Source organism: Pempheris klunzingeri, chromosome 7 (genome assembly GCF_042242105.1).
Source record: "Pempheris klunzingeri isolate RE-2024b chromosome 7, fPemKlu1.hap1, whole genome shotgun sequence".
Taxonomy (NCBI): domain Eukaryota; kingdom Metazoa; phylum Chordata; class Actinopteri; order Acropomatiformes; family Pempheridae; genus Pempheris; species Pempheris klunzingeri.
The window spans coordinates 4,549,655-4,564,830 of record NC_092018.1 but is presented as its reverse complement, the minus strand read 5'-3'; the positions used below and the strand labels follow the sequence as shown (position 1 = coordinate 4,564,830).

At 41.9% G+C, this 15,176-nt stretch overlaps 1 protein-coding gene across 1 annotated transcript in view; it reads right to left on the bottom strand.

Moving 5' to 3' along the window:
• Positions 1-15,176, bottom strand: part of coro1ca (coronin, actin binding protein, 1Ca) — a 31,476-nt gene that overhangs the window by 6,834 nt on the left and 9,466 nt on the right. Inside the window, exons 2-3 of the mRNA XM_070833250.1 lie at positions 12,151-12,347; positions 534-656 (exon numbers count right to left, since the gene is read on the bottom strand). Of these exons, the coding sequence (XP_070689351.1) occupies positions 534-656; positions 12,151-12,345 (318 nt within the window). The 5' untranslated portion in view covers positions 12,346-12,347. The remainder of the gene's footprint in view (positions 1-533; positions 657-12,150; positions 12,348-15,176) is intronic.

Below are 15,176 nucleotides of genomic sequence, written 5' to 3'. Positions count from 1 at the left end.
CCCATCTAATCTTAACAAAACATCACAGAGAGCCTGTTTAGGCAGTGAACTCTTAAATTTGATATTCAAAGTCAAATACCATGAAGAGAGGAACCATCAATGGTTCCTCTTTTCATGGCTCATACTTCTGTAAACATGAAATAAATATGGCAGTGATTCAGAGTGGGTTTAACAGGAAGTCAGGACTTTCAGGTGAGGAAATGGTAGTAGCAAACACAAACAGGCGTTAACTGCTAGCGTTTCACAGCCCAAATAAGGACATATGGAGAAAAGTACAACTACAGTCTCAAAAAAAAAAAAAAAAAAGTCAGTGACCTCAGCTCAATAAACAGCTACATCATTCCCCAGCTCTTATTCCTACAACACATATTTGAGCCTAATCTAATCCAGAGGGTAAGATCTGCAGCCACCCCTGTGTTAGAACAGCTCGGGCTTTCGCAATAAAAGCATGTATTCTCTTGTCACCTATCATCTCAAGAATGTGAGCAATCAAAAAGGTCTGAGTTCAGGTGTAAAGGGGAGGCAAACCTTACCATCACTGTGCAGTCCTCAGAGCCACTGGCGATGACCTGATCATTGTGGGGGCACCAGTCAATGTCTAACACCGGACCTGTGTGACCACACACGGTGGGGTAGGATTTGTCAATGCGTCCCGTCTGTTAAGACAAAGATAAACAACAGAGTAATGAGATTAGTCTTAGTCTGGTCCTGCTTAGAGAGCATTGTCCATGCTGAACAGAACAATTACAGTGTAATCCTGAATCTCACCTGCAAAATTAAGATCACACACGCACGACATTTTAACAGATTCATTCATGAAACTACATGTACAGAGAATGAGAGCTGAGGGCAACCAGGCAGAATTTAATGCATGTCTAAAATACATTGAAAAAAAAAAAAAAAAATGTTGCTGACCTCTTCAATTGAATTCTATTTAATTTAATTTTCAATTTGAGCCTTGCAAAGTCATTTAATAAGAATAAACTAATAAACAAAGTGTATTTAAAGAAACCAGAACAAACCTCCTGCACAATCATAGCTCAAAATGTTTGAAGACAGATCATGTTATACGGAAAATGAGCCGTTTAGGATTTGATTTCACAACAAACCATTTTTACCCACATTTCACCCCAGTTGGGTGAGAGCACTTTATGAACTGTGTGGGGTTAGAAATTTTCTTCAGATGTGAGTGGAAATCCCAGTCCCACAAAAACTCCAGCCAAGCACTGTAGACGAGCACACATTTTGAACATTAAAATCCACATTTTGAGGCTCCTTACATGTCTGATTAATAAATTATGGGCACAGAGACGAACAAACTCGACTGCTTAAGGCCAGAGAATCACCAGCCAAATAAGAAGCTACACTTTTATTGGTGCTACACAGAGGCAAACTGAGATTAGATTTAGCCTCTGTTGGACCACCCATCGTAATTAAAGAAAGTTATAAGTGGTGATGTCATTATACAGTAGACGCATGCCAACAGATACTTCGTTTTTCCAAAGCATGTCCTTACTTTAAAATGGCAACTCTGAATCCAACACTAAACTGTCCCTTTACATAACCTACTTAGACAACTAATGGACTGGATGAATTTCTAATGCACACAAACACACATACACAAGCACCTTCATTTATACTGTTCATCATCCTCTATCCTCCTGAAATCAGCCTGAAGGTGGACTTGACCTCTGAGCACTGAGCCAGGAGAGCCAGGTGCTCTCTCTACATGGTGAGGTGACCCCAGCAAAACCCATGCTGTAGTGGATGGCTGCCTGAGGCACACCCTAGCCTGCTGCTGACTGCAAGTACCACCACAGGGCCGGAGAGATGATGTCACTTGCTGAGAAAAGAGTCCTGCTGCAGCAGCCCTATTTTAAGCATGATGGCATCCCTAATACAAAAAGAAGAATCACTCACTGCTCACAGCTATTCTGCCATTATAATGGAATAGAAACAATAATGGCTTGAGAGAGCTACTAAATCTAACAACTGCACAACCAAAACTGGACTTAAACCTTAAGCAACCGCAACTCGAAGCCATTACTAATGATAAAGCAAATAATAGAGTACCTCTCGTACCGTGTATGAAGTACAAAATGTACAAACGGCGTGCTCATAGAATTTACAGTGACAGTTTACTGCAAACACAGTTCGAGTTTCCATAAGCAAAATGACATCTTTTTGACTGAGAAGAAGGCCTGCACTGGACATCAGCTGAGAATGCAGATGAGTTTTACCCCCGGTACACCTTTACTTGCAGCTGCATGTTATGCAATTGTTTCAGTTTCTTTAGTGGCTGCTGGAAGCTATTTATCTTTTTTTTTTTGTAACCAAGAAAAAACAAACTTCTGAGTCGTGTCTTCTCCCACTTGGCCTCCATCCAGTGTGGACACCAATGAGTACACCAGCATTCACTCGCAGCATTATATTCAAAACCTGTTTAACAAAAAGCTAAATTACATCCCAGTTGTAAAGCAGCAGTGGCGTGAACTAGCACAAAAACTGCATGTTACTGAAGTCAGCGAGTCCTGGCTACGAAAGGAAGGGCTACTGGTATGAATAAAATGACAGTCTAAAAGTTTAAAGAGACCAGGATTATCCCAAACTGTACATTATGGCTTTTGTAGCCAAGTGATTACAAGTGGCTTAAAGCTTTCAAAGGCACAGACCTGTCAGAGAGAGAAATACAGAGATCGGTATAAATAATGGCCCGTTAGCCTCTTAGTGCCATTCACTGTCTGCAGCACACAAGGACTCTGTACTGAATTTGAAAGCAGAAAATGGCTTTTGTAGCAAACAGATCATGTTAACATCAACTGTTTAACTGGAGAAAGTTTGGATTAAACTAACCTGACGTGTGGTTGTGGGACACACATTTCTGACAGGGTGACTCAAATATTTTTGAATTTTGGCAACAAACAGGGTGAGAAACAAAAACCCAAAGGCTAGTAGAGGATGGTGGCCGGGGCCTTAGAGGGACAGCTCAGTCCAGGTTATGAGTGTCAAGTTGGCCAGGTATGTCTGCTCTTGTCAGCCTAGCAGTGGGCACTTAAAGTTGGCTGCTATTACAGTGCACTTCCACAGGGGTGTGGCTGATATCTCTGAATAACACAAATCATATCTCTGTGAGATTGGACAGAGGCATTGGTTCACTGGGTTACTACAGTCCTACAATGGCTGGACACCCATACAAATAAAAGAGTGACTCTGTGCTATATGAAAATATAGGACCTGTAACCACGCAGTCACCTGACTGATACAGAGTTGGACTGTGACACATACTCCAACTCCAAGTTTAGTGATCAAAGTCCAGTGTATGTGAGAATGAACTCTGTGTGTGTGTGTGTGTGAAAATCACAAGATCTTGTCTAAACCTTACCGTGACTGCTGAACACACCCTGAAAAATACCCTGAAGCTGAGCGTAAAGAAAGCAGACTTTGACACTGCTGTCAGTTGGGATCTATGAACCACCGTCTGGTATAAGATAACATTGTCATTAAATATGAGACTGGTGACCACGTCTCTGCAGCAGCGTCTACTTTAAATCCCAAGTTTTATTTAGTGGATCACAAAACGCGAAATATTGGACACATAGATATCCGTGCATGTTAATTTTATCTCATACAGTACAGATATAGACAGTAGACAGTACATTACAGAGGACTTCAGAGTTTTCCTGCACATGATTTCCTGAAGACAGTGGGGACAGGATGTAAAACAGGAAGACTGATGACCAGGTGTAGCAACAGGAACAAGTCTGACAAAGAGCAAACTGATCACGGAGATGAGACGAGCCGACGATCTAAAGCCATTTTCCATTTAACTTAATTTTTTTCAATAATGCCACTATTTTTACAGTACAGTACCTCACACAATCTTCACAACATCAACATATCCAAAGTATTATCAGTCAGTCATTTTCAGCCAAGTTAAAAACTCGCTCGCCCACAAAACACACGCATCACTCTTATCTAATCATTATCAACAACACTGTCAAACCAGTTCTGTCATTTAACTGTTTCAACATCAATTGGCGCAGTACTACTATAGTAGTCCCTAGTCTGTCACTACGATGGCTTATGACCCAGATGGGTGGATGTTGTCCTCAGCAAACCATGCTTTAAACTGACATCTATAACTGTGTCGTATAATTGCAAGAGATATAGATAAAAAGCGAGGCGACTAACTGTTTACTACAAATGTAGTAAACTCATTTATCTGAACCTCAGCAATCAATGTGTTAAGAAGCTGACTTCATTGTTGATGAAGCATTGAAGACTTTTCTTGTTCATACACGCAATTATGTAAACAGAATATTTCTGATGAGCAAACATTCATGTTTTGTGTCTGTCCCAGCTTGCAGATGCCTGGGTGAGAGAGCCCAGAAAGATTAAGACCACCTCTGGGAGCAGTGAGTGTTTAGAGCTCAACACCAAGAGAGACATCCCACATGTTAACTCCAGTTCGGACACGCTATAAAGACTCTTATTAGTCTCAGTTTTCCACTATTTTCCATCAACCCTTTTCAATGACTAGCAAAAGCAAAATAATTCTATACTATGTAAATAAATTAGAGCTTCTATGGTTGACTTGTAGCAATGAACCACAAAACCCCCATAAGACCTGAGCTAAGCTCTGGGGCTTGACCCCCTGATCAGCCCGGGCCGGGCAGAGGAGGGCGGCAGTTCGACCAGAGAGCCAGGCGTTCTTCACATTCCACACCTCGGCCCCAGGCAGCTCTGGTATGGGCATGACTAATGAGAGCAGGAGGGCTGCTAAGGTGTCAAATATAACACCCTTTGAGGTGTTAATGCCGTTTGTGTCTGATATACATGATTACAAATTCCAGGGTCTGAAGAGCAAAGTGAGTGGATTTCGCCTCAGGCCTGCATAAACATCTGATAACATGATACACGAGGCAGGAACGCAGCTTGCATGAAGTTAGGTCACTACAGTGGTTAGCGTTGCCCATTAATAGTCGAACGGGAAAAAAAACAAAAACATAGTTTTACAAAAGGTAGCTCCCAACACAAGCATCACTGCAGTGGGATCACTTAAGAGGAGTGCAGGTGAGTGAACCTGTGCCAACCTGTGCCAACCTGTGCCAACCTGTTGTACCCCCCCCCCCCCGGCCCTCTGGAAAAGCAGAGCTTCAAGCTAATTTGCAAGTCTGTATTTGTCTTAAAGTGAGACATTTTAATAGACATTTGACTTCTCTCTCACTTGTGCAGCACAAGTGAGAGAGAAGTCACGCAGGACAGGCAGATACAGTAACAGTGACTAATCACCAGGGGATGAGTAGTCTTGAGGCTATGTCAAACACTCAAATTGTAAAACTGTTGGTGGGCAACTGGGAGCTCAATGATGGCTTCATTTTTTACTTAAGTATTGATTAATGTTTGGAGCCTTGGTTCTCCCTAAAACCTGAGACCAGTGGAGCTCTACAAAATGTGTTGAATATATTAGATTTGGTTAGAACAGGTCTTGATTGACTTACTTAAACTGCTTTCACATCAAGCCAAACACGTTTTGGACAACACTCTGCTCCAGTAATCATTTCACTTGGGAGATTTAATGTTACAGTCATTTTAAAAACAAAGTTTATGTAACACCCTACTCTGACTAAAGAAAACTGAAATCAGAAAGACAGCACGAGAGAGAGGTGTCAAACCAAACTGAAACTTAATTTAAGTAATGCAGTAATGCCAATATTCAGTGGTTTAACTGAAACTACAGCTGCAGACTCCGACTCGGAAAGTAATGACCAGGGATTAACATGACAGGAGTCTCATATTAGGAGCTCCTATAACACGCTCTACTGAACACATTCAACCTGCATTTGACTGCTAGAAGAGGTCTATTAGTGTCAAATGGCCACAGATTCACCAGCAAAGGACATCTGACAGCAATCCTTGCAACTGCTAATAAAAGTGGATTTAAGAATGCAGGACAAAACTGAAAAAAAACTTGTTTAACAGATTTGTTTCACTTTGATCTTAATACAATTTTAGGGATCAATTCTGATTCTCCTTTAAAATGTTGTTAATCCAATCCTGCTGCCAATCCTTGTCAAATTATTTGACTATATAAGAAACCAAACTAGATAACAAGAAAATCACCTCCAATTTAGCTGATTTAATAAGTCATAAATATCGATTTTACTTCATGTTTTTACTTGTTGACTGGAGAACATTCCTCTAGTGTTGTAATTGGACCTACGGTTTATACAATTAATCAAGATCTTGGCTGGCAGGTGAACAGTTTTACATGGGACTGTCATTACACTTTCACAACACTTCTTAAAAAAAAATGGGCCCTAACAGAGTAAACCAACCAAGCAAGAAAATCATCTCCAAGGCAACCAGCCTACAGGTATGAGTAGCGTGCGTAGCAAGACTTGCGACTGATTTTGTCCAGAACAAGAAAAAATAAATAAATAAAAATAGCTGCACCACTGTGAAAAAAAAAAAAGAACCACCCACACCAACGGGCTAAACTCAGCAGTGGAATACCCAACATGTCCATAACTACTCTACAGACATTTGTATCCCTCAACAGGAATGTCTGATGCCTAGAAAACAACCAGTTGCGTAGCAACAAGTAAGCTTGCAGAAAATGAGAGTGAATCACACGGCGATACATACAAAGCACTGAAACACAACAAAAATGGATGAACAACATTCCCTCAAGGCAAGAGAGGACATTCTTTTCATTCACACAAGAGGCCTGCACACTTCCTCTCCTTGCAGCTCAACATGTGATTCACACATGCACACCACTAAAAGGGTCTGCATGCTGTCCAGTGCTGCTCAGAGCTCCATGGAAATTTCCACTTTTACAAGTCTCTGCATCTGTATGATACGGCAGGAACAATACAGTGAAGCAGACCGCTGAACGCCTGGAAACCTGAGCTATATGGAGATAAAGAGATAAAGCAGACATACGCTTCACAGAGACGTACTACAGATACAGGGTACACAAAAAGTTAGGGATATTCGACTTTCAGGTGAAATTTATGGAAAATGTAAAAAGTTAATGCTACAGTGATATTATATCATGAAAGTAGGACATTTTAGTATCAGCATCCAATGGTAGTTTCTCCATCTTAAACAATTTATTGAAAGAAAATCTAACAGTGGAGGGTAAACGAGGGTAAACGTAAAATTGGGATGTGGCCAAAGGACGTCCACTCCTCTCCTCTCTGTGACTCTTCCAGTCTCTGTATCACTGTTCCAACCTCCTGATGACACTCTGTGACCCTCTAAGCTCAGTGAACACCTCCGTCTGAGGACTTCCTGTTTGAAGCCTCCAGTGTTGAGGTGCTGCTGATCAACTGTTAGGTGTCGTCTTGGTCTCATGATGTCAGAATGTGAACAGCATGAGGAGGACTGTTAAAATACCAATTCTAACTGAACCAGGAAATGTATTGGTGGTGGTTCATCCTGAAATTTCACCTGAAAGCCAAATATCCCAACTTTTTGTGAGTAGTGTATACTGTGGTACTCTATAATTCTGGTACATGGGCTTGTGAATCTAGGTCACTCCTGCAATGCAAGATCAGGCCACTGAACAAAAAAGTGTATTCAGTCTAAGCGGTAGTTGCTGACGGCTGATGACGGGATCAGTGTTTCCAGTATGTCTACAAGAGGAGTGATTAGATCCACACAAGCCCTGTCATCTCTTCAAAACCACACTAGATCTAGAGTAGATATTGTATTCCCTGTGAAGGATGTCTCCACATCCTCCTGTCTCGCCGGTGCATGCTGTGATACAGTCCAGCACCTGTGGCCTGAAAAATGACCAACTGGAGAAACAGAGAGCATATGAAAAGATATCTTTAGAAAGAACTTGAACATATTTAAGGCTGTCCACAATTATTATTATTATTTTTATTTTTTTTTTTAATTATGTCTGCCAGATTATGCAACCATAATTAATGAATTGATTACTCATTTGCAGTAGACTTTAAAATGCATCACATGACTAAAACTGGGAAACTAAAGGACGTCTGTTTTCCTCAAAGGGCCCACAGCTCTATATTATCATACTACAAATATTATTCAGTAATCCAGCAGTCATAGTGATCATCACATTAGAATAATTATTTTAATATGGCACTGAGACACAGAGTGATACAGACAACATCTGACTTCAACCCAGTTCTCTCATCTTGGCCGCTCTTCACATTTCGGCCTATCCCAGAATTCACATGTGTACCGACACTGCATGAAGCAGCCAATGGCGGGGCAGGGAGGAAATGGTCTTGGAAGGCTGTCAGGCAGGGAGCAGTGAATGACCATATATGGTAAAATCTGCAGTCAGCAGGACTGAGCGGCAGAAGCGGCAGAGACAGAGGCAGCTGAGCAGTATAGAGGTCTTGGAACACAAACTGACCAAAGTATGGGGAAAGACCATGGACATTATGCACACCCAGTGTATTTCTGTTTGTAAAGACAGAGCGTAGCTTAGTTAGCAGCCGAACTGGTGTATTTGAGACAGAACAGAAATACTGTGTCACTGTGCACACACCCAGGGATTACTAACACCAAAGGGTGAGCACTGAATGAATGGTGCATTGAGGGATTGATTCCAAATCAAACACACACTCCACATCTGATCATCCTTTCTGTACAGAGGCAGCGTTTGAAGCACTAACGTGGGACATGCCTTCAACATTAAGCAATGCTGTATGTGTGCTAACAATTGACACAAAGGGACTAACAGTCTGCATGGAAAATAAACTAGCTAAAAACAGGGTAGACTGACATGGATTTTTTTTTGGCATGCTTGGATAAGTCAGATTTCTGTAACACAAATCACAGCAACTGTAATGATTCACTGGGACTTCCCTTCTCTTATGCAGAGCAAACAGAGAGGAATTATCAGGAATGTTTCACTGAACACTTGCTAGCTGCTGCATTCACTCCCACAGCTTCCTTCATATGGAAATCAAGGAATAAATTAGCAGGCATCCTGCTAGGAAAGAGAAAGGGGGAGATTGAGAGCATGAGGCAGGGGAATGACGTGGTGAGCTGGACATCTGATGCCCTCTCTATAAATCCCTGTGTTCTGACAGGAGGGAGCAACAATACGCTCGGCTGTGCTGAGTCACAGCGGCCTGCCGCACTAACCTCACCCTACTGAGTCACACAAAGAGATGGCTTCGATACTTGAGTCCTCAAAATGTGCTTCAGACCTCAGCTCAAGTCACAGATCCACAACATCAACCTCTGAACTCCGAGAGATGCTTTTCCCATCCAGATACACAATCTGATGACGAAATGTAAGCAGGGGGAGCACAACGCTTTCTTTGAGGGCTTATAATTTCAGTAATTCATTCTCCTACCGTTATTGCGTCACTTCAACAAAGGCAGTGCACGGCTGCATATGGCTTAATTGTGAAGGGGGAAGGAGCATCATCACACTTCTGCCTCCCCCCAGCCAAAGTGTGGTAACGACAAAGGGCTGCTCTGGGAGTAAGCGCAGGACAAAGGCCCTGAGCAGCTGGCTGCCCACAGAGACTGGGAGCGACACAGCATAGGCAGATGGGTTAGCCGGACAGATGCACCCTCACATTAGGGACGGGGAGGGGTGGTAGGGTGGGGTTTTTTTAGGAGATGTGTGGCCTTGAAACAAAAATGAAATGAGGTCCAGGTGATTCAAACTGCAACTGTCCTTAAATCCAGCAGTTTAATCCACAAAGCAGAGCCGAGTCTGGCAAAAGCTCACAAAGTAAGACTTTAGACTTTTCTTTATTTGATCTCCCATAGGGGGAAATTCTCATGTTACAGCAGCAACAATAGAACAGGGAGAGTGAAAAGAAGCAATAGTAAAAGAAAAAATAGCAATAGCAAAATATAAATATATGGCCGAAAAGACAGACACTTTGAACAGCCGCACCACAACAAATGGAAAGGCTTTCTGATCCACCTACAAATGTATTTAACCATTCAGTCTATTAGAAATGTTCTCAGGTGCTGAGAGCAGCTCTGAATTACTGATCCACTGCAGTGCAGTCTAGGCATGCTGTTTCCAACAACAGACTCGCCCCACTTTTGAGACCTGCACTGCCAGCTGAGGCTATACTGAGATTTCCAGATGGACCAGCTTTGTCAGAAAAAAAAAAAATTCATTTGAGAATACCCATTTGAGGAAAATGAAATTGGTGATGAATGCCAAAAGCAGATGTTAAAAGAAAAAACAAATAATTCAAAAAGGTAATGTCCATTCGTAAAGATCTAATATTAATGTCGTTCCAACATGCCAGCAACTGGCTCTCTCTTCACATGCTATGCTGTAAAACTGGTTTGGTGGTAACATATACTGGTAACACTGTCCAAAGTATAACATACACACACACAGCAAACTATAACAAACTTAAATAACATGGTATTCAGTTCCAGTGTCTCAATGCACGGCTTGTTGAAATGAGGAAAACGCTACATCTGAAGGCTTAGTTTGTGTCAAGGCTGCCAGCTTGCATGTGGGAAGATCTAAAAAAAAAATAAAATAAAATATCAAGGACCTTTTTTAATTTCTCAGTTGAGGAAATTGCCCGAGGTTTGCTCTGCACATAAAGACCACAGTCTCTCACAGCTTTTAGTGCAGTAGTGAAAGTAGACTTTGTTCAGCAGACACACCATTACTGTACTGGGCCATGGTATGCAGAGGGCAGCTCATTCAGACGCAGGCTCAGAAAGGAGAGCAGCAGGAGTGTGAAACCAGTCGAGCTCGTAGCCCACCTCCAGTACAAGCTCTGTATTCAATGAGGCGCTGAGAGGTTTAAGCTGTGTGATGACAGGCCTAAGGATCCGGTCCCCAATGCCAGAGTCTTCTCAGATGACATGGCAGCGCACTGGTGTACACTAATTACAGGCCCAGGTTAGATCTGTCAACAGTATTGCGGTACTTATGTCACTCACTGTGTCGGGACCTGCCACTTGGCCATTGCTGGGAGCTGCCAAACAGAAACACCAGCAGCCTGCAATGCACCACTATCAAACATAATGGCACCCAAGGGCTCTCTGGGGCACATGCCAGAGACCCTTGTTGGATTAATTCTGACCTCTATGGCACCTTAATTAGCCCATTTATGACAGCAAGGTTAGAACAAAAGGGATTCACCCAGCTTGTTTACGGCTAAAAGCTCTTCAAATGCTGTCTTGCCCAACCCAAAAGTAATTCTGGTTGGAGAGCTGCGATTCCTTATATGGAGGCAAGAATCATGAGACCGCTCGCTCCAGGGCTTTGGAGTAGTTTCTGTTGTACACGTGAGGGTGTGTGAAACATCCCACTGATAAACATTAATCCAAAGGTACAATGACAAGACGAGTCAACAGTCCTGTTTGGAAGAGGTTCAATCTTCAATGCAAATGATCGTTTACTGTACACAACGCATGGGAAACAGGCAGTCAGCCTCAAAAAGCATCAAGACAGGAATCAAGATTTTTTTACTTCAACTCTATTTTTAAGTGCTTTCTGTTTGCATTCATGTCGGTCCAAATAAGATGCCTCAGAGAGCATGGCTTTTCTTCCCTTTGTCATCACCAACGTGAGGACAATATCAAGACCACCCCCCAGCAGCCCCCATCTAAAAATATCCAGACGTAATTTGATCCACTTAAATCATCTGTAACAAAAACATCACATGCATGTCTGCACTTAAAAAGACACACAATGCCTTTAAAAGGTTAGCGTTACACCATTTGAATGCAGCCTTTTTCACAGTATAAAAAGGACAGAGCATATTACACTCAAACCAGTTTTCTATCAAAATACTTATGGTGATCGGCCTGTTGGTCAACATAACTACCAAAAAACAAGATCATTAAGACACTGCTGATCACCCATGTGTTCCTGGTGGCCAATATGCAGACAGATTGTGGGTGACGAATGTAACATCAACAATTGTTAATTTCACTCTACAGAAAGAAGCTTTTAGATATAAAAGACAACATACTGAGAATATTGTCATCCTTAAAGTTTTACCAGTAGTGGGGTTCAGTGTGCAGTTTGCCCTGCTCATTAAAATCAAAAAAGGGCATGAACTTGTACTACAAATATCAAAGCAATCTCCTATCTGGGACCATACAGTTGTCTTAGAGGCCAGCTGGCATTAACTCGTATATGACACACCATAAACTTACCTTGTGAAGAGGGAGAACGAGGAAAGCTCCACCACCACTGGCGTCAATAATTACAGCAACAAACTTGGGGTTGACTGAACAGAGGGCGCTGTCCCATGTGACCCTTGACACCCGGATATCATCGTAACATTGGTCATTCTTCACCGCATGGCCAAAGACATGACGGAACTTGCTCTGCCGTACAACTCGTCTCATATCTGTGCAAAGAGCAGAGAGGAGCAGAGATTTTACATATGAATGAATGAACAAATGAACTTAAGAGAGAGTTGAATCGAAGGCATCTGTGACTGGTTTAAAAATCTCTGTAACAATATAACAAGTACACAGGATGGGGATGGTGGAGAACAAGATCATTTCAAGTCAAAAACAAGCCAGCACCCCCCCCCACACACACACTCACTTCTCCTTGGCCCTGTGATCACATAATGAGCATTTAGTCTGCATGTGTGTGACAATATATTCTGAAGAACACCAACAAGGTATTGATAGCCTAGAAAAACTGATAAAAATGTGTTCAAACAACAAACATACATGTTTGATGACTTCCACTGCCTATTTGGGCCTTTTCATCTTTAGTAGTGCCAAATATTAAAATCTCTCAAATATTAACACTCTTTATATGTGGCGCTCTTAAAAAGAGCCACTTCCAAAGGAAAATGGGACATACCCAAACCAAACAAAAACAGACTTTGTAGCTGGTTCAGCTAAAATCTTCACCAAGACAAGAATCTGCTGGCAGAAAAGAGAGCTTTGGAAAACAAGCCCATTCAAAAGCTACAAGTCCAAGTGCTGTGCTTACAAAAACAAACCACTTCCAAAGATAATGAAAAGCTGGCCAGTTTCACATAACACGACCAGAACCAGAGCCCAATCTAACCTACGACAAAGAAAGACAAAAGGTCTTCAGTGGTCTGGGTGAAGCTCATCAAACCTTTTTTTAAAATATATTTTTTTTTTTTTTTTTTTTTTTTTGACACAGCACATGGTAACCGTTTCCCAGCCTGAATCACCAATGTGATAAAATCACAGCACAGGATGTGGGATATGTTTTGGAGGTGGTTTTCCATTGTGTGTGTGTGTGTGTGTGTGTGTGTGTGTGTGTGTGTACGCGTGCATGCGTGAGTGTGTAAGAGAGACAGTGAGACAGAGCAAAAAGGGAGAGAACGAGAGGGAGTGAGAAACTTGTATGGCGTGTTTCCGACAGGACAAAGATCAAAACACAAGCAGGAAGTTCTTCCTGTAGGGATGTGGGAGTGCCCTAACGGCCTGGCTCTTCGGTACAACACGTCAGGTCATATTTAGTTTTGAGGTCTCCAAACGCTATTGGTGATTTTTACTCAAATTGGATGAAAGAGTTGCAAACAAGTGTTAATCTTCCTTAAACTGAAGATTTTCCAGTTTTCACTGAGTTACATAAGATCCTCTGAATTTATCTGGATGAGAAGTGCATTTGTCTAGGAAACTGAATTTGATTACTCCGTGAAAGGCTGACTCTGACCAAGGGCAACTGACTGACACCCAAGAGTCTCCAGAAATCCTAGTAGATATACTAGTTAAAAGTTTTGATGGCAAGAATTGGATACTTTGACAGAACAGACAAGAATCAGCCTTTTGTCATTGCTGTGAAACCCTTACATCAATCAGTTACAAGTACTTTTCAAGAATGTCAAAAATGGGAAAAGAAGAGTTGTTCCTCATTACAGTAATGTGAAAGTGGCCTGGGGCAAACGCTCAACAAGGACAACTTTGTCATGAGGAGTGAGGCTTGTTTGCTCATCTTTGGAGCTGTGGATTTGTCATATAATCAGGCTGGAATAGAAGCTACATGTGAACAGACACCTAAATCAGCTACCTGTCTATGGGGAGGCTTTGCACGCACAAAATACTGCTGCTGCTTTCTGCTATTGCAGGTTTGCAGGGTTTACTGCTGTGAATGACCACAATTCTTTTATTTACAGGTAAAATAGTGAATACTATTGTACTATGTACATCGTAAAGTCTTTCCTCTTTTGTTACTGTCCTATTGACATACAGAGGGCAGCCTTCCACAGCGCTGATGGCTGGGAATGAAATGTACTACCAGCAATCCAAAGTAAAGTGTGTGTACTTTAGGAATCAGACAGGTTAGACACGATGGTGTCGGCCCTTTAGTAGTAACTCCCCTCTACAAAATATGCTGGTGTTATTGTGATAGATGCGGTGGTAAAAGGCCCTTGGTTATTTGAAAGATCTACCGATTCCCCTGGTAAATCGACAACGCTACATCAGTTAAAGAACAGATTGGGACTTCAGCCAGCTTGCCACATGCAACAGTTGACCAAATCAACCAAGCCACGATTTATTTGGTCCACGGTCTTTCTGAAAATACTCATCGATGACTAGGAACGCCATGAGGGTGGCTGTTCAGCTGACCACCCTCATCTCACATTTCTTTCCATGACTCAATTTAGCAAACATGGAATAAAAACCCTGTAAAATATGATAGAAGAAAAATATTCCATGGGATTGGAAAAAGAAGTTGAATTTGGCATATATCTTAAATTGAATGATTGTCAAGTGTCTGACAGGCTAGAAATCGTTGGCCACTGCATGTGGTCAATTAGAGCCAGTCCCTACTGGTCGTCTAATGGAACCATATGTTCTCTTGGCTCAACTGAGTGCTCTTTACTGAAAGGGAAGGAGCGTGAAAAGAGGGGGACTAAAGCAATAACCAACTTGTGAGGCTATTGCCGGTTCATCAACAGTTAAGTGGGCACAAGAAACAAAGGCAAAGTTTTAATCATTTTCCTCTTAAGTGTGTTGTAGCTGCATAGAATTTAGCTGTGAAAGATGTGAAATGTATTAAATTACTTAACTCAATGAGTACGAATGTGGCACGCTGCTCTTTATGCTGGTTTTATGGTTAATCTAGTCTGCTGCAACAGGTAAGGGCGACGGTAAATTAAATCTCCAGCAGCACGAGACATGGTTAGATGTGTAAATGGTTTAAAAAAAAAAAAAATCACTTTATGCCACTGGCAATTGCA